This window comes from Penicillium verhagenii, assembly GCF_028828195.1.
Source record: "Penicillium verhagenii strain IBT 33310 chromosome Unknown utg000003l_segment0_segment0, whole genome shotgun sequence".
Lineage (NCBI taxonomy): Eukaryota > Fungi > Ascomycota > Eurotiomycetes > Eurotiales > Aspergillaceae > Penicillium > Penicillium verhagenii.
In genome coordinates, this window is record NW_026643167.1 from 402,807 (window position 1) to 420,979 (window position 18,173).

Consider the following 18,173-nt stretch of genomic DNA (forward strand, 5'->3'; position numbering starts at 1 on the left):
CTCAACCGCGGGACTAAGAAAAACTTTGGGAAAAGCAGATATTCTGGCCCTCGATGCCAACTCTAGCTTTTCTGGAAGCCGATCAGTGTCTAGACTGTCACAGAAGTTGAGAGCGCGTTTCAGTAAGCCAATTTTATCCTGGCAAACATGCACGACCTTGAATTGGCTGCCCACTGGTTCGTTAAGAAGTACAGCTCAAATACTGACTTGAGGAGTAGATTGTTAGATAAGGTTTGATGGAGGGAAAAATTGCTTCTAGACTTTTCTCTCGACTGGATCGACAGAACAGTTACCTTGGCAATAGAAAAGTGGGGAAGATCTTCCCTATGTGGAGTCACCCGTCAAAGGGTGGATTACGAATTAACTTCAAGGCATTATTTTGGTAGCAATATTTGTGGTATTGTGCGCCCAAGCCGTGAGCTACACAAGCCGTACTTATCAAGATAGCAGCTTTAGCCGACATTGGTTGCGAAGGCTATTACTACACTCTCGCACATTCGTTGGTCTATCGGATTGTGATTTGTGAATTGAATGTCGGTTTGTTGGTCCTTGGTTGGTCATTTATCGCCACAAGTCCCCTGGTCTAAGTGTCTAGATGCCCCCTGGCTTAAGTGCCCCCTGGTCTTAGTATTCCGTCGATCGTTATCTCGGTCTGATCGTGAGTCACGTATTCCCTGGCGCGTTTTGAGCGATCCTCCTGCGCCTATGATAGCACGGCGTACTGTCAGGGTATGATAGTAGCGTTGCAACTTCTTGCAATGGAACGTCCCTGATGGAAGCCGCTGCAAAGGGCGATGAAACCAATTGGAATTTCTCGCGTTACCATGGTCATTGGCTGACACTCACTGTTCCTTTTCTTGAGCCATGGAAAGATTAAAATTCAAGCCATGCACTGTACCAAGGAGAGTGGCAATGACAAACAGAACACAGATTCCAATTCTAGCCACGCGGGTGCGTTTCTTTTATGAGACATACTCAAAGAAGGAAGGGGTGCAATGAATGGCCACTTGGTCATCAAGAGTTTTCGGCATCTACGCGCAGCAAATTATCATTTTATATATACTTCATAAGATCTCTTGGGGGATCATATTGAGATCCTACATTCACATATGCAGCAGCTACTTTCCTGCGGACCCGTAGTGGACCCATATTGACGCATCAATAAGTGCCTAATTTTCATTTTCATGCGGCAGGCTCGTACTTTGCAGAACTCTCTTTTCACGCTAACATGTCCTGGGCTGTCGGTGTAAACGTACATTCGAGAGTTCGGGCTCAGAAAACTGGTACCAATACGGGTGCTTGGCAGGGACACGGATTTCTGTGCTTCGTTTCAGGTCATCTTACCGCGGTCTCCCCTGATATTTAAGATAAGCCCTCCCTTTCTTTGGGAAGAAGAAATTTTCTGCTTTTCATCCTTCAAACAATACGCGCCCATCAAGAAAGTAGCATGGCAAAGGAATCAAGCGCCGTCCCCAAGAAGCGAAACACTGGAACCACCTCAAGAGTGACACGTGCGAGGTCCCGTGTCTGTTCTCCCAGCTCTGCTCAGCCAGGAGTCTCTGAGTCTCGTACAGACTGCTATGCTCTACACTCAGTAGTGAAGCCGCCCAAAGTCCCAGTATGTATTTTCCATTGCTCATATCTTGAATCATCTTGAATGATCTTTCACTATGCTAAGCACTGCGGATACCCTGCGCCTCGGGCTGACCATACTATCTAGGTACATTTGGTGTCAAAGAATGACCGGAGGAAGGAACACAGAGCCCTTCATGCCAAGTGTTTTGATATGCTGGATAAATTCACTGAGGATTTTCAATTGGCCCTCGCAGAGAAAGACGATGAGAAAGCCTATGAGTCCCAGTTGTTGCAAAAGATGCAAGCCGAAAGGACTGAGGAGAGTACAAGATTACAGCAGGCCATCGTGGTGAGAGACACCACCTTGGCTGAGAACCAAAGACTTCAGAATGAAATTCGTCAACTCCAGCAACAGGTGGAGTCGGTGAATGCTAAGGCACAGGATAACGTCCCATGGACCGATATTCAGCTGGTTTTGCATCAAACACATGGCGAGCTAGTGTCCGCGACCACGCGATACTGGAACGCGATCGACGCCCTCCAGAACCGCAGACTAGCAACTTTTCTGCCTGGCTCAGGAGTGATCCATGGAAATTGGACGGAGCAAGGCGGCCCGCTTGGAACCTTGGGACACGATGCCCTTCCCGGGTTCTCCGCATCGGGTAATCCCCCGCTGGACACTCAGCGAGAGGCCGGGGCAAACAATGTATTCGATTCGTTTGTGTGAAGGGTCCTAATCTTGGGTTGCTGTGGCTCCAATTCAAATTGATGAAGCTGCATTTTGATATCAGAAATAATATGACGCACTTGACTGCCTCGTGCTCGCATCGTCGTTTTCACCCTACAGCTGCAGTAAGATCAAGTTGAAAATAGAAAATCAATTTATATCCTGCCTTGGAAGAATGTACAGCTTTCCAAAAAGAAAAAATAGAGGAATGAATTCTTGTTAACGCTGTATGGTTCACCGCCAAGCGAAGCAGCCAGTGATTTGGCTCGGTTCCGGCCGCTCAGGTGGGTCATGATCGCCGCTCCCTCTGCCCCCCCACCCCGGAAAATATGACATTCCACGCTGCTAGGGTGCTTCATCCAATCAGGTTAAGCCTTGGCTACTGAGATGCCAGATGGTCTACCACTCAGCCAATTTGAGCAAAGTCAATTTCAAGGCTTGCCACGGGTCATAGAATTTGGAATCATCTGCCAAGAGCCCTGAATGCAACGCCGAAAAACTTTGTCAGTGTTCACGAACTCATTTGCTTGGTCGATCGCTCCAAATTCCAAATCCTGCATTCAAATTTGCTACTCTCCGAGTTGGCAACTTTAGGAGGTGGGTCAAAATGCAGTAACCCGGCACGAAAAAGCTTAAATGGCACGTGGCAATCTGTCCGTGTGCGCCTTCTGGTCAGCCAAGGCCAGATTTGGTTTCAGACCGTTGGCCGTATTCGATATTTACATTCAAGACCGCTCAATGATTAGCGGCGTTGATTTATAAGCCGCTGTCATGGTCATGAAGAAATTTGATACGGTAGCTAGGTGGGAAGATGCGGACACGGTGAATCATGTGGCATTACTGAGGTAACAGAAAATCAATCACATCCTAGTCTGAAAGCTCGTTGGCGACGTTATGTCCCCTCGGTCGTTCAACCCTCTTCCGTAGTGCTCTGGTCTTCTGAGGCCATCGTCTCTGCTGCTACCTCCACAGCTGCCAGTCGATGAAGAATATCCTCCAGATCACTGCAAATGGTTTGAATCTTACCTGTAAGAGTGCTCAGCGAGCCCTGAATAAACCTGGAAAAGAATCAGCCGTGTCATACTATTCAATGGGAGTGCGACTGACTTCACTCGGGTGTCTAATCTGATAGATCTGCAGTTAGCAACTAGACTGAAGGAACTGATCTCAGAGCAGACTCGGACACTCACTCTGCGATGCACCGGAAGGCGATCATGGTACGACTGTTCGTAGTTTCAGGCGCTCCTTGGATATTGAGTTCGTCTCCAGGTTCCTCTCTCTGTATCCATTCTTCTGTGGCACCTTGCGGGATGCTGCCCACCAGGTTTGTCTCACGTTGGAGACTGGAGAAGCCATTCTCCTCCTGAAGAGACTCAATGTCTGTAGTGTCACCCTCTGCCGATCGCGATGAACTTTGTGCACTGTCAGGATCGGAAGGTGACAGCGATAGAGCACGCTCCAACCGACGTCGAAAGTCTTCGTCTCGGAAGCGTTGAGAGACCTTTTGAACTCCTCCCATGGTTGTGCTAGAGATGCTTTAACAGCGGATTTTCGAAGTCAAAGTTCCTAAGGAATGAAAGGCAGCCTTTATAGGGTTTGTTCTTTAGATCTGAGTAATCAATTGATCTGGTTGTCTGCCACGACCAGAAGAAATTTATCCAAAGTTTTCCATTCAAAAAGATGTAGCTTTCAAGAAGTTTGCAAACATGCACCCTTGATGGTGACTGGTGAGCTCAATTCAAAAATTAACATGCAAATGCTCACATAGAAGCGATCGATATGCAAAACCTCCAACATGCAAAACCTCCAACATGCAAACCTTCAACATGCAAACCTTCAACATGCAAACCTTCAACATGCAAACCTTCAACATGCAAACCTTCAACAGATTTCTACTCTTTGTTGAATGAAGTCCGTTGGTCATTTTTGCTCAAAGCGACCAAGAAATGGAATTTATTATTTAATACAATATTGTGAACAAATTGATGAAAGTTTATAATATGGAGCGGTCTTCAGAATGCAGAACCCAGAAACTGGCTCACCAGACCCATCCACGGAATAGGTCCAGGCTTGAGGAAGTTTGACCGAGGTCGCCAGTGATTAATGCTTTTAATTGAGTCTATCGGATATTTTAATTTCAGCTTTTCCCTCAACAATACCGTCCCATCAACCAAAATCTGAAAACACAATGTCTCCCCGTGGCACTACGAGCTGGTCGGAGCGAGAAGAAGAGAGCCTTCTTCCCTGGTTGGATGAGAACCGCGCATTGCCGTGGAAAGCCCTTCCGGAGGCATACAGTGAGAAATTCGGTGTGAATCGTACCGTTGAGTCACTACGTGGGAAAAAATACCATATCCTGCGGAAGAAAGGTTGCACAAACGCCCGATCTCTGAACACTCGAGGTCGCCGTAAACGACCAGGGCCACCAGGGCCAAGACGCCGCGCGGTTGAAAAGAAGGCTTCACACTCAGACGCCATAGTCAAAGCTGCACCACACAGCAACATTGACCAGTGGTTCGAGACAATCCTCACTTCTGAATTGTTTTCTGCTGATAGCAGCGAATCAATGCTCGAAGAAGGCTCGATTTCAGGTATGAGGCCCAAAATCATGTCTAAATGCATGCTAATCTCTCGCATAGATCACTTGAAGCCAGCGCTGACGAGTTCACTTCCCAAGACATCACGATCATCATCGTGGATCTGGGAATATGTACATCGTGTCTGCGCTATTGGGAAGGTGAATCTGTATAGTTAGGCGTATGAACAGTTGTGAGGTACGACAAGAAAGAGCCAGCACCCATATAGTGGTAAAGAGAATAAATGTTTCAATTCACAGATCCTATTACGATGAACTGTGCAGCAGTTGGAAGGGATTGGAACTACTCTTCATCAGTCAAGTCCCAAAAGTAGTCAGAGAGTTGGATGCGGTTGAATCAGACAGAATATGAAGTCTCGCTTTGAGAACTTTCAAGTGTGCCCATCGGTATTGATGCAATCCGTTCACAATCTGAGCCCAGCAGCCGTCCTGCAAGCCAGTCTGCTTGTGTCAAGCTGGCTTCAGTAATAAATTTCCTATCACATTGCGTTCCCAGAAGGTAGAGACATTTTTTCAATCTTCATAGGCTCAATTTTGAAAACGTTGGACATTGGGAGCTCAGCTGCGTGACGAGTCAGAAACACTTCTCATTAAGATACGTGACTATTCGAACTAGACCGTACTTACAAGCCGCTTGCTGGTCTAACATTTTCCAAGCGTCACCTCAAACCCTTGCTCAATGACCATACCCGCCTGAACCAATTCACTTCAGTCATCACAAATCGTCCTATTTGTCTCAATAATGTTATGCATTTTTTCTTTTCGAGTAACCTCACCTCCATGCAGCCCAGTCCATTTGCTGCGGCACATGTCCGACTTAGTCTGTGATGACCTCAGAATGCTCACTCAGCACAGGTTTTCCCATTGAGCACATGAATGGCTGAAGCCTATAAATACCGCCAAATCGTCAATTCCTCCCATGGTCCACAAGTGCGAAAGTCGCAAAGTCTCCAACATGCGCTTTTCTGTGCTCCTCTTCACTCTTTGCCCGGTAGTCTTCGGCAACACCTTGGAAATCATGGACGTGGGTGGCGTATGCTATATCTACTCAAACAGCACGCGGGGCTGCACGGGATCCTCGGAGGCTATTGCATTGTTAAATGGTAATTCTTGCTCCAGTAAGTACAGCTATATACGGATGACATTTGGCGCAGTTCCACTGACAGCCACCAGATCTCAGCACGATAGGGCACAACAAGCGTACCGAGACAAACGCAGTCAATGTGACCGTCTGTGGCCCTCACCGACAAGCTGGTCAGGAGCTTGCTTGGATCACAGCTGACAAGAGCGGTCTCCTCACGTTTCAAAACATTGGAGGTGACACGGCAAACTGTACGATCGGTAAAGAGTTCAAGGTGGGGACTTCCTGCTCTGCCCTCAATGGTAGTGCGATTGATACAGCCACTGAAAAGCCTGCGCCCATCTCGTCTGCCAAGGCTATAGCTGTTGCCTCCTCAAGCGTGAACCCAACGCCACCTAAGCCCGCCTCGATGGACTGCTAATCCACTGGAGCGGGAGTCGGTAACATTTGTCTTCAATTCAGTTTGGACTCTTTCTTCCGCTTCTACATTTTGATTTCTGGTTTACGATGGTTTTATTCATGTCTACTCGCCTCGCTTTGCTCTCAGTATGTTTCTGTGGTGCTGACTGAGGAAGGGCAATTTGAAAATCGTCAGTCATTCTTTTCAACTTGTTCTCTGAACTATCAATTGTTCAGGTCTCCGGTACAGATTCAGAGTCTTTGATTGTCATGGTGATCGATTCGTCAGTAGGACTCCGAGCGTTGTTCACAATCAAAGCAGTGCTATATTTCGTGGTTGCATCGAGTAAACCTATAAGTGCAGAATTTTCACCTGTCTTGTGGTTCCTCAGTATGAACTCTTTCGCGCTGCCATCTATTTACGACGCACTGTAGGAAGGAATTCGAAGCTGCTCCAGAGGCTTGAATGTTAAACTCGATGAGCTATATGCTATATGCCGTAGAAAATTCGGCGTCAACAAAAGTGATACGCATTACGTCACAGACAGTCACGATTGTACACAATGGCACTACTGGCACTCGAGGAGACCAACTCCATGTGGGTCAGTGTATGATCAAAGACTAGGATTCTATTTGCTTGAGCATAGCTTTGAGAGTCTCCTTCAGCTTACAGTCTGCCACGCGGCCGGGAGCAGCTTAGCCGTGCATTCTCGAGACGTGACTCCTGGAGTGTTCTGCTGAAAGCGTGATAGCCCTGGTATTGGCTGTGGAATAGTATGATAGAGGTTTCGCAACAATAGTCATTTTATCTGCGATGAATTAGTTGCGTAATTCTCATCCAAAGCGCGGTGGGCCTTCCCCGCTGAGTGCTTCGGGGGTGAGCCAGGAATCCCAGTCAACAGCATCTTCTTTCTCGAATTCCGGAAAGTCGGCTTGGCAAAATTCGTCGTTTGAAGGAGAATTTGGCGTAACTTCGGTTGTCTGTGCAGCACCAGGAGGGTTGGGAGAAACAGCTGCAGGACATTTCATCAGTAAGGCTGGCATTTTCTTTCCAATTATAGACTTACTCGGCAGCTCGCTTCGTTCCATTCTGGGCACAACCAGCAGAGCTTGATTACTGGAATCAGAAAGGGTCTTGTGGGTCATAAGCAGAAAGATTTGTCTGGGGGATCTATTTGATGCGATCATGAAAGATTAAGGGGGAAGCTGGGAATACTAGGAGACAGCTTTAAAATAGTCCTCATAGGTACCTGAGAGCAGAAAAAGACCACGATTTCATGGCCAACTGTAAATTAAAACCTGCAAACAATATTGTTCAGATATGCTCAATTGCCTCATTTTGCGAACGTAATTATTGAGAGGAGCATCATCTGTTGGAACGCAAAGAGAAGAGTTGAGAAGAAGCGGTGAGGAAGAGAGAAGAAGTGAAAAGGATGTGACTAAATGATAACGATGTGTCACGTCGAATCTGGGCTTGCATGTTGTAGAAACTCGATTATTTTGTTATCAAATTGATAATTTTTTCCACTCCAATCGAAATGCTTCTCTTTAAGGCCCAAGCTAGGGCGCCTCGTCAGCGACCAGTGATTGGTAACATGTCCCAGATTTGCTTTCGGCTTTGAAAGCTCATCTAATATTTCCAAAAGCTACCACTGATCATCAATTTTAGACAACTAGTGCTTCCAAAAAGAATGCGTGGGGATGAGACCAATAATGATATTATTACCAAGAGTACCCTCGGGCGAATCGAATGATCAAGGCTTCAGGCTATGATAGACTGCACCCTTCCAGCCTATCTTGTATCAAGGCACACGTCGCCGGTGTCTCGCGAGAATTGAGAATTGAATAAGTGTGCCAGACGAGTTTACCAACACACTCCGCCATGGACAAAGAGCTATTGTGGAGCACTATATGTACGGGCTGAAGATTGGTGAGGGTCGAAGATGGAAGATTGTGAGTGGACCCCATATCGGCGGACGTATACTGTCATTTTTTAAGAGTGACTTGTCAAGTGCGTTGCAGTCTCACAACACAATGAGGATGCACTCGCGTTCCTACAACAACCCACCCTTCTCTCGTGGCCCTATAGACCGACATAGACAGGAAGCGAATGTTCACATGCGAAGGTCCTTAGTATGAGACTGCTCCGAATTCGGCGCCATTATATGCCGCTTGATCAGCACGACCAGTGTAGCAATCTCCCAGATGGTCCCGGTAGTGCGGCCAACCCATTGTGGCGAGAGAAATGAGCTCCCCAGTTGAGGGTACTATTGACGGGTGTCGTCTCGAACGCGGCGCGCAAGCTCGGCGGCATGGAACCGACTGCGGTGGAATAGCATCATACCAACCAGCTCAGCATCGTAAAGCGGCGAGTTCCTCGCCAATCCCGACAACTTGGGGAAGGAGTGCGATACTTCCAGCAAAGAGGCCAATTATGAAGACCGCCTCCACACTACACATGGGTGGCCGGATGATCAATGGCGACCAATGTATATCCCATGCACTCCTGGAGCCCTTGGTTCTCCGCTACCCAATATGGGCAGCCCTTGTCGTATAGACTGAGGCGGGGATCATCACACCCATCGTCTGCCTTCAAGCCCAAATATGGAGCATTGGCTCATTTGCCAGATTTTTCCAAAGGGTAACCTTTATAGTTCAGCAGTCCCAAAATGAGTTCATTCACTTTTGGATTCTGCACCCGTCGCCCATCCTCCGATCGCCCGTCAAAACGCTGATCAGCCATCGGATAAACGTGAGTCAACGAACCCTTTTTAGATCTAATTGCTAATGCGTGCCCAACAGGTGATACCTCCGAGAAATCTTCAAGCACATCAAAAATGCCCATGGCTCAGTTTGACTGCCATCGCGGATAAATTTCATTTCCATGAAAACGTTGCCAGTTTCCCAAATGAGACGGCATGCTGAGCAGTATGCCCACAAGGGGCTTGAGAAGCATACCGCGATGGCTTATCTGGCTCGGCCAAGTGCCATAGCTGGAGTCGGTTCGTGGGAGATGGTTCGTGGGAGATGGCTCGTGGGAGTTGAACCGTGGCAGTTGGACCGTGGGCGTGGGTCAGAGATCAGTGGAATCAAACACCTCTGCTTGGTGACATTCCATGGATATCTGATGGATTGCCGCTAAAATTGCAGCCAAGGGGATATCGATCCGTAGCATTCTCGAAGCGGTGACTGGACCGAGGATTGTTGGATCGAAAGTTGGAGACCGGCAGATCCACGCCAAAGCGGGGTCTGTGTAGTCCTAGCATCATGCCAGACATCGCCAGAGTGGACCAAGGATTGAGCAAGATTGAATATGAAGAATTGTGCGTGGGACCTTCTTTGGTTGGTTTAACTCACGCATCTTGAGAGGCCACTGTCATGTGCGGACCAACTCCGCGGGACGCGGGAAAGAGCGCAAACACTCCCTACGCGTCTTGGATGACCTCACCGCCTTTGCCGTCGATGGAGCGCGTAAGCCGCGCTTTGCCAAGCATTGCTGACGAGTGCGCCACACTCAATCCCCACCTTTTCTCGCTTTCACAGGCTGGAGATAAGGCCTCGAGGATGGCTTGCCGTCAATCCCAATCTCAGCGTCTTTGGAGACACCACGCTGTACAAGTAGCTCACTTGGCGAATCTTCCGCAAAACACTGTTTACCTGCCGACCGAACGATATATCCGATCTCCATCGGGCCTTGCAAGGGTATGGAAATCTATGCCAGCGGATACAGTCCCCAGACTTGACTCAAATTTGTGATCTATGAGACGAAATCCTTCACTCTTCCGGGAGAAGTTCAATGCAGGGAATCCCTCATGTTGTAGTTCAGAGGTGAGAATTGTCTTATTATGAAGAGGGGCAAATGGGGCTATATATACAACGAGAAGGTCAAGTTGATTGGAAGACTCTTCGTATACATACTTCGGGATTAATTCCGATGGTTCGGCTTGGTTCCTGATCTGCACCAGCCTCATATCACAACAATCATGCCTTCTTTTTCCACAATGAATTCAAGCAGAGAAGCAAGAGGAGTTTTAAGTCCCACTGGATTACTGGGTCATGCAGAAGGCAAATTTACGTCCTGCAGGCGAGCTTCAAAGAGACCACTAACAAGAATTATCAGAAGTACTACTGTAACCGTTCAGGGACCAAACATTCGATGTAATGAGAGATTTCTGAAAGCGGTGGCAGTATAAAGCATAGGCGGTCGGGTCGACCCATCAACGCCCGCTCAATCGCTGACTGCCGGCTAGTGAAGTCTCTAACCCTACCTATGTCGCTTTTGGGGAGGATATGAAACACAGAGTTTCTGTGCCAAGAGAAAGACCACTGAGTGAATTATGACTTCAGCTGGGGCTGAGACCGACCGCATTGTAAATTGAGACTGAAGTTGCACTTTTCAGCGGTCGAAACACGCATGTGCGAACCCGGTGGCGCTGAGCGATGTGACCAATCAGACCCGATGATCAAGCTGATACATCATCTCTGCCAATAGGAACACTATATGTCACACGGAAGTGGGTCCATGGCTATTTGCTACCGATGATTCTTTGTCTGGCAAACAAAGAGAACTGCAAGCATGGCTGGGATAGTCAATAGTCTGACTCTTCCCCCTGAGTTTTTAATTTTGTCAATCATTTGCCCAGATTTCAATTTCTATCAATTGAATGGTCTTGCTCTAGAATCCCCTCAAGTTTACCTTGTCGCGCAATGTCTACTTTTCGCAAGATCCTACCTGGGATAAATGGAAAGAAAGACACTCAGAATCTAAAAGGTGGATCACCAATGAGAAAGCAACTCAGAGTATCTCTTGCCTGCATGGAGTGTCAGAAGAAAAGGACCAAGGTCAGAAAAATCACTCGGATTCGATACCGAAGCTAATGTGCCTAATGCAGTGCTCTGGAACGACCCCATGCACCAGATGTGCGGCCGAAGCACGCCAGTGCATATATGATCCGAAAAGCGATCGCAGACGAAAGGCCCATGTTGCTGAGCTATTGAGCTTCCACGTCACTCTCTGCCAAGTGATTGCCAAGCTTCGCTCTGGCACCGTCGAGGAGATATTGCCCTTTATTTTGGAGATTCAAAACTTGCCTACAGACCAAGACGCCATCGCCTACCTTGTTCAGACGTTGAACGAACATTGATATTCATTTTTTTCTACACCCTCGCTTGGTACAACGCGCACGTCTCCGCGATGGCGGTTGGAGACAATTTTGAGACCTTACTCGGACACGTTAGATATCAATGAAAGCGAAAGACAATGTATTGTCACAAGTCAAATCTTTCCCTATAGATGTGAATAGCGCCTGCAAATCTTGGAAGTGATGCAATGAGCGAATTACTCAGTTGAACCAAATAATCCGTGCAATAATTGTAGGTTCTAGTCAGTCTGATATTGTCCATATTTAACAGAACGTATAGCGGCAAGTGGCCTGCTCTCCCCGACCGTTTGATTGTTATATCCATTTCTTCGAGAAATATCTCCTTATAAAGTGGGAGTGACAGTGGGCAGAGAGGTAGCAGGCCGGGATCCCTAATATGGAAAATAAGGTCGGAACTTACTGGTTGGTGGTCACGTCATCTCGTTAGATAGGTGGCGGGCCTTCTCGACTGAGCGCTCCGGGGGCAAGTCAGAAGATTCACTCCGCTAGATCTTTCTCCTCAGGCTCGGTATTATTATTTTGGCGTAATCTCTTATTCTTGATTGCGATGTTGAGATCACATTTATCGTCGATATAGCACAGAGAGACTGGGATGAAGAAAGCTGTATATGCCTTTCGTTAGTACTGCTGTTATTTGGAATTGTGAAAAGAGACACACCTAGCAGCTCGTTCTTTTCCATAATTGCTCAACGAGTATTTTATAGCAGGAATTAGAAAAGGGTTCGTGGCTCAGAAGCAGAAAATAATATTGGATGGTCTTCTAGGGAGCCATTGTAATAGATATAGCGAAGCGAGGTGGGCTAGGCCGTACGTGGAAATGGAGTTCCCAACAAAGCAGTCCTCGCAGATACAGTATTAGTAAACTAATCAAGACAATGGCTACTTTTGTGAGCCTGAAATACTGTTGTGACAGACGTATTGTAAGAGGCCAGGGTCAATGACTTGACTAGGGGGAGCGAGTGGAGCATGAAATAATAATTCCATGAACGAGTAATGCTTATGTAGCCAGATTTAAAATTCAATCTTACTCAATATGCTTCTTATGAAGCGCACAGCTTGTAGACATTGTCAGCAGTAATTTACAATGATGCAAGTTCCTTGCGTAACTTTTAATACAGTACAAATCATTGCAAGGTCTCTCAGAATAATTCCACCTATACCTTGCTCCCAGAAGCTGAGCGCCAGTTGTGGTCTTATTGTGCCACAGAGGGGCAAAACTCTACCAAAGAGTGTAGGCGGACACGTCGTCGCCAATGAGCTTTTGGACTAGCATATGGTAGAGTTTTGTAACTAAGTAATGCTTTTTTATCGATTCATCGTGGCCAGATTTTCCCAACCTGCTACCATATTATCCTACTTCATGGCCAACTAGAGTAGCTTCTCGATTGATTCCACTAATAATCGAGGGGTCTATAGTGTAAATACCGAGATCGGCCACCGTATAAAACCAAATCTGGTCTTAGCTGGCCAGAACGCGCGCACGGACAGATCACCACGTGCTCTTCAAGCTTTCTCGTGCCGGCGGATCATTGCAATTTGTCACCCACTTTATTCGCCCGACTCGGAGAGTAACAAAATTTAAAGCAGGATTTGGAATCTTGAGCGATCGACCAAGCAAATGATTGTCGTGAACACAGACAAGGTTTTTCGGCGTTGCATTCAGGGCTCTTGGCAGATGATTCCAAACCTTATGACCCGTGGCAAGCCTTTAAATTGACTTTGCTCAAATTGGCTGAGTGGTAGACCATCTGGCATCTCAGAAGCCAAGGCTTAACCTGATTGGATGAAGCACCCTAGCAGCGTGGAATGTCATATTTTCCGGGGGGCGCAGAGGCATTATCACAACCTTAAAAAGGTTTAGCGCAAAATAATTGTAGGACGACAAATCGATTCAAGTTGAGTAACTATTAGTTACAGCGAATGATGAGTCAATGTTCTGCCAAATATGCCATGCTGAACCCATTTCATTTGCGCGAGTCAGCATTGCTAGAAACAGCAAGCGGTGAATACGAAAATTCACCGCCTTTTTGGCGACGGAGATAAAAATCCTCCAGATGTAGTTGCGGTTCGGGCCGATCTATAGTCCGGCGGGGCGATCTAGGAGCCATAAGGACTCTGGCTTGTCCAGCCCCACCTACTGCCCAAAATCATCCATATAAATGAACACAGCCCCCCAGTTTCAGCTCTTTCCACCAGAACCTTTTAATATACGCATTAAAATGGGTGGAACCGGTAAAATTAACCATTTAATAATTACAGCCCCGGCTGCTCGGTTCGACGAAATCGTTCAATGGTATAAAGAGGTGCTATCTCCTTTAGGAGACACTGAGCTCAACCGCTACCCTGGGGTAGTAGGGCTTGGTCCCGATGGTCATGCGGACTTCTGGATATCTGCAAAGGAAGATTGGATCAAGAGTCCAATCCATATCGGGTTTACTGCTGGTGGTTGGGAAATGGGCAAACGCCATTTACTATTCTGAAGATAGGCTAAAATTCTTCTCAGATCATGCAATCGTCGACGCGTTTCATAAAGCAGGTGTCGATGCGGGCGGTGAATGCCAAGGACCGCCAGGACTGCGTCCACACTATCACGCAAACTACTACGGGGCCTTTTTGCTTGATCCCCTTGGCAATAATATTGAAGCTGTAAGTTGACCTTTGTGGTACTGTAATTCAGGACCGAGGCTGCATGATATGTATTGACAAAATTATCATAGGTTGATCATGGAGTTGCAAGTGAATAAGACTTACTCTAGCGAGAAAGTCCGTGCTTTGTGCAGAGCTAGGGTCATCAAAATAATGGAAGGTAACCCACGCCCCATTTTCATCTGTGTCTCACAAGAATATTTACCGTCTCTTTCTCGAGCACTCAGTCCTATAATTTATTCCTGTACCTGAAGGACTTTACAATCGCCTCGTATGCTGGTTCTGGTATTATTGCAAAATAGATGCCTCTCTGGAACCGAAACTTATCGCTAAGCGAGGATGAAGGCTTACTTAATTCATTATTGCGGTTCTCCTGACTCTCCTGGCTCTTCTTGGGATTCTTGTTAAAGCATTTGTCCTTCGAAGTAAGACACGTTGATTTCATCGACACACAGGAATGCGTGTTAATTTGAATAAAGAGAAATATTATTTTGGGTATAGATTGTGCTCTCTGCAGACCAGCTATTAGTGTTTTTCTCCAGCAACGGGTAGAAAGCTCCATATGGTGCTGAGGATTAGTACTCTGGCAGATGATGTGATGTCCATCCACCAGGGCTGGGTGGATAAGATCAGTAAATACCGTTGAAGGAGATCTCAAAGGTCTGGAAAGAATCTCCGAATTTCTCTCCGAATAACTCTTTTCATGTCGGCGACCGTGTCTATGAGATTCAAATTTGAACATATAAAGAGTAGTCATCGAAATTGCCATTAGCGGTCCTTTTGCTGGGCAAAGCGAAATTATTTAGGTAGCGTTTTCATGTGGGTGATGATTAGGATTGAATTACAAAATGTGACTTTGTAACTTACAAACTTCCTTCTATTGCTAAAAGTTCGTACACAAAGATGGGTTTTAGTGATGAGATAATAAGACCACTCCTTTGTTTTCTCTGTGAACTTGTTCCTTTGTCTGTTTTTGGCATATAAGTCTATCACAACTTGAAGAATGTGTTCATTGTAAGGATTCAATAATTGAAGCAGAGAACAGATCAGATCCACTCCTCGGTGATGAGATGCAACGTTTTCTACTATCAAATCGTAGTCCATAAAAAATTGGGACATGCAGGATGAAATTGTCGCAGCTTGGGTGTTTGGTAGCTGACCAAATATTGGGCCTTTTTATCCTGTCAGCCTAGTGGTAAAATCCAAGCAACCACGATCCCTGAGAATCACTAATTGAGATCCCAGGATCAATCATCTCGTAGCCCACTCGAGCCAGAAGCCTGCGCGTGAAACCAAAGTGCCTGTACCAAGGATACCCTAATTAATCCCCTGAGGCACACTCTTGGCAGCACACTCCCTCACCGTTGCCCACTGCAGATGTACGGGTGGTATAGCCTTGAACGAGGCGCCCAGTCCCTGCGTAGCCCATTGCTCGCGCTACAAATGACTTTCTATACAAGGCGTAAGCTAAGAGATGGGGGCGCACGTCCATGTCGGTGATTATTGCGGCCATGTGGCATGTGCATTGGAAGAAACTCAAAACTAGACGGCACAGTCAGTTTTAGGATCATCTTGACCGGTCCTGGGAGCTGTAGCTGAAGGGCTCTTCAGTCTGGAACTGGAGCGTTTCTTGCATGCTGCACTTTAATAATACTATCTAGAAATCATCGTGCCGCGTTGGAAAGAGAACTTGCCTATAAGAAGTAGAGAAGTATACCTGAAATAAAGCTGACTATTTCTACTGCTCTTATTGTACCATTAAATTGTTGAGAAATAAAGCCCAAGTCTCGAGTCGTAAGACAGCAATGTGATTCAAGTACAACCCTTGGTAATCGATAGCGCCATCTACAGTCATGAAATCCAGTGGGATCATTCACGCAAGCAGCGCAACAAGAGCAATGTGAGGTTTGGAGTATCAGGCAAGATCCTCCAATGATTACGTACCTAAGCTGTACTTAGTACTCATAGCCGGCTTCTGTCTACAACAGCCCAACACGCTGACCTTTACGCTACTTGTTGAGGCAACTACCCGTAGTTAAAAAACTTCCGACATGACAAATGTTTTGACCTTCAGATATCAGGATATGGCAAGAAATGAAAGTGAGCCAGACCCAGGGAACAGACTGTCTCCGGGTGGCTATGACTTCATTCAACTTTCATTCAACTTGGCATGAGGACTTGGCATGAAGACTTGGCATGGAGACTTGGCAAAAAGTTCATTTTTAGCTTTCCACCACCGATCATCTCAATATACGAGCGAATAAAATTTCAGTATCTGCTTTTCCCAATTTATTGAACTATATCTGGCAATAGGCTGTCGAGTGTTGATATTATAACCGACTCCAAATTTTTTTGATGACAATTGGTACCAAACGCGATGTGATTTGAGATACTACTCGTAATTTCCCAATGCACTCTACTGACGTATATGTCTCGCCTTGGCGTTTCGAGGATCTGCGCCGGAGTTTCTGAAAATTTTAGACAATGACAGCTTGATTCAGTCTCGATCATTTGTTCGTAAGCAGTTGGGGCTGTGCTCTCGTATTCCTGTCAACGGAAGGTAGCTATTACAGCGCCATCACCACAGAAATCGCCACTGAATCCTGTATAAAGTGGGTCAAGACTCATCTGAAACGGAATCTTTGGCAACAGATAAAAGCAAGCTATCATTGTTCTTTTCTACAATCCAAATAACGGCCCTATTCACTGTTAATATTCAAACTGGTTTGTTGTCTTATCATTCTTATCATTTTTTTATTTCTCTACGTTTTCTCCTTTCCTAGTATGAAGTCATCATCTTACTTCTTGTTTGTGCTTCTTCCATTCGTTACCCACTTAGGTATAGCAACACCGGCTGTGGAACAGTATTCCGATTCTCTTGAGGAGCGGAACGGAGGCAACTACGAGTACGGCAACCACCAGGGATACGACGACCACCAGGGGTACGATAACAAGAACATCTGTGAGGTCAAGCAAACTTATCCATACTACAAGTACCCTTGTGACTCAAGCCTCTCTAATGGCACGTCTCTTCTGGGGGCCACTTTTACTTCGTTTTGCAAATACCAGTAAGTCTTTCGATTCACCAATAGTCTCAATTAATCTGCTAATAAACGCCACAGAAATGGAAATTCTGGAGTTTGGTATGCCGCCCCAAGGGGATGGGTCAAAGAAGAAGATAAACCACGACGATGCCGTACGTGGATCACCTCCTGGCTTGCTTATGACCGGTGCAACGAGATTTATACTAATTTAGTTTTAGCTGGTTCATCGACCGCGTGCCCTGTATAAACTCAACTTACTTTGCTCTTTGATATTATATGGATAGGAGAGGCTAAGGAGGCTCTGCTTGCGATTTCCAAAAAAATTAATTATGCTCGTTCTTGGCTTTGACTTGGCTCTTAAATCAGAAAATATCACAAAGTTCTCGGTTCCTCCGGGGTATGAAAATTTCCTCACGAGTAATGTTTCTGTAATTCTTCTTCTTTTTGCGGGGCTCTATTAGTAGAATTGATGGATCTAAAGCATTGCTGAGTAGCTGTACCTCAAGTGATTGTGAAGATATTAAGTCAACTGTGGAATTATTTTGAGGCTTTGTTTAGGCACTCCTTCGCTATCCTTCCTTCTGTGTCTTGGGTTCAAAACAGCAGAGAAATGCCTGAGAATCATGAAGGTCAATTAATGGAGAGAATTATGAATTCATATCGGGCACTACTCAAGGTCCTTATGTGAGTAAATACTTCAACGAGAGATCCAAAGACCACGCTGTATTAAGCGATCACGTCACGCTCAATTCTAATGCTAGTTACACAGGCATCCTGATCTGATTATTTATGGTAGAACAACCGAGCGCAGAGAGAACATGACCTCGATGTGTTACAGCCAGATATTTGGCGGGCTTGGATGCGGCCTGGGTTTGAGCGCGGAGTTTAGCGGGAACCTTGGCATGACCGTGGCAATTCAAGGCAAGCCTGATTTTAGACTTGC

General features: G+C 46.3%; 6 protein-coding genes across 6 annotated transcripts; 5 read left to right on the forward strand and 1 right to left on the reverse strand.

Moving 5' to 3' along the window:
• Positions 1-4,490: 4,490 nt before the first annotated feature.
• Positions 4,491-5,057, forward strand: N7466_001557 (uncharacterized protein; the record flags this gene model as incomplete). The annotated part of the gene is made up of 1 exon (XM_057160955.1): positions 4,491-5,057. The coding sequence occupies one exon, from the start codon at positions 4,491-4,493 to the stop codon at positions 5,055-5,057; it is 567 nt and encodes a 188-aa protein (XP_057024240.1).
• Positions 5,058-5,853: 796 nt separating this feature from the next.
• Positions 5,854-6,400, forward strand: N7466_001558 (uncharacterized protein; the record flags this gene model as incomplete). Its single annotated transcript, XM_057160956.1, has 2 exons — positions 5,854-6,016; positions 6,072-6,400. The coding sequence occupies 2 exons, from the start codon at positions 5,854-5,856 to the stop codon at positions 6,398-6,400; spliced, it is 492 nt and encodes a 163-aa protein (XP_057024241.1).
• Positions 6,401-7,212: 812 nt separating this feature from the next.
• N7466_001559 (uncharacterized protein) lies at positions 7,213-7,467 on the reverse strand (the record flags this gene model as incomplete). Its single annotated transcript, XM_057160957.1, has 2 exons — positions 7,213-7,391; positions 7,446-7,467. The coding sequence occupies 2 exons, from the start codon at positions 7,465-7,467 to the stop codon at positions 7,213-7,215; spliced, it is 201 nt and encodes a 66-aa protein (XP_057024242.1).
• Positions 7,468-11,264: 3,797 nt separating this feature from the next.
• On the forward strand, positions 11,265-11,522 carry N7466_001560 (uncharacterized protein; the record flags this gene model as incomplete). The annotated part of the gene is made up of 1 exon (XM_057160958.1): positions 11,265-11,522. One exon carries the CDS (start codon positions 11,265-11,267, stop codon positions 11,520-11,522), a length of 258 nt encoding a protein of 85 aa, XP_057024243.1.
• Positions 11,523-13,759: 2,237 nt separating this feature from the next.
• Positions 13,760-14,284, forward strand: N7466_001561 (VOC family protein; the record flags this gene model as incomplete). Its single annotated transcript, XM_057160959.1, has 3 exons — positions 13,760-13,985; positions 14,044-14,186; positions 14,258-14,284. 3 exons carry the CDS (start codon positions 13,760-13,762, stop codon positions 14,282-14,284), a joined length of 396 nt encoding a protein of 131 aa, XP_057024244.1.
• A 2,686-nt stretch (positions 14,285-16,970) lies between these two features.
• On the forward strand, positions 16,971-17,477 carry N7466_001562 (uncharacterized protein; the record flags this gene model as incomplete). The annotated part of the gene is made up of 3 exons (XM_057160960.1): positions 16,971-17,254; positions 17,309-17,382; positions 17,449-17,477. 3 exons carry the CDS (start codon positions 16,971-16,973, stop codon positions 17,475-17,477), a joined length of 387 nt encoding a protein of 128 aa, XP_057024245.1.
• Positions 17,478-18,173: the final 696 nt, after the last annotated feature.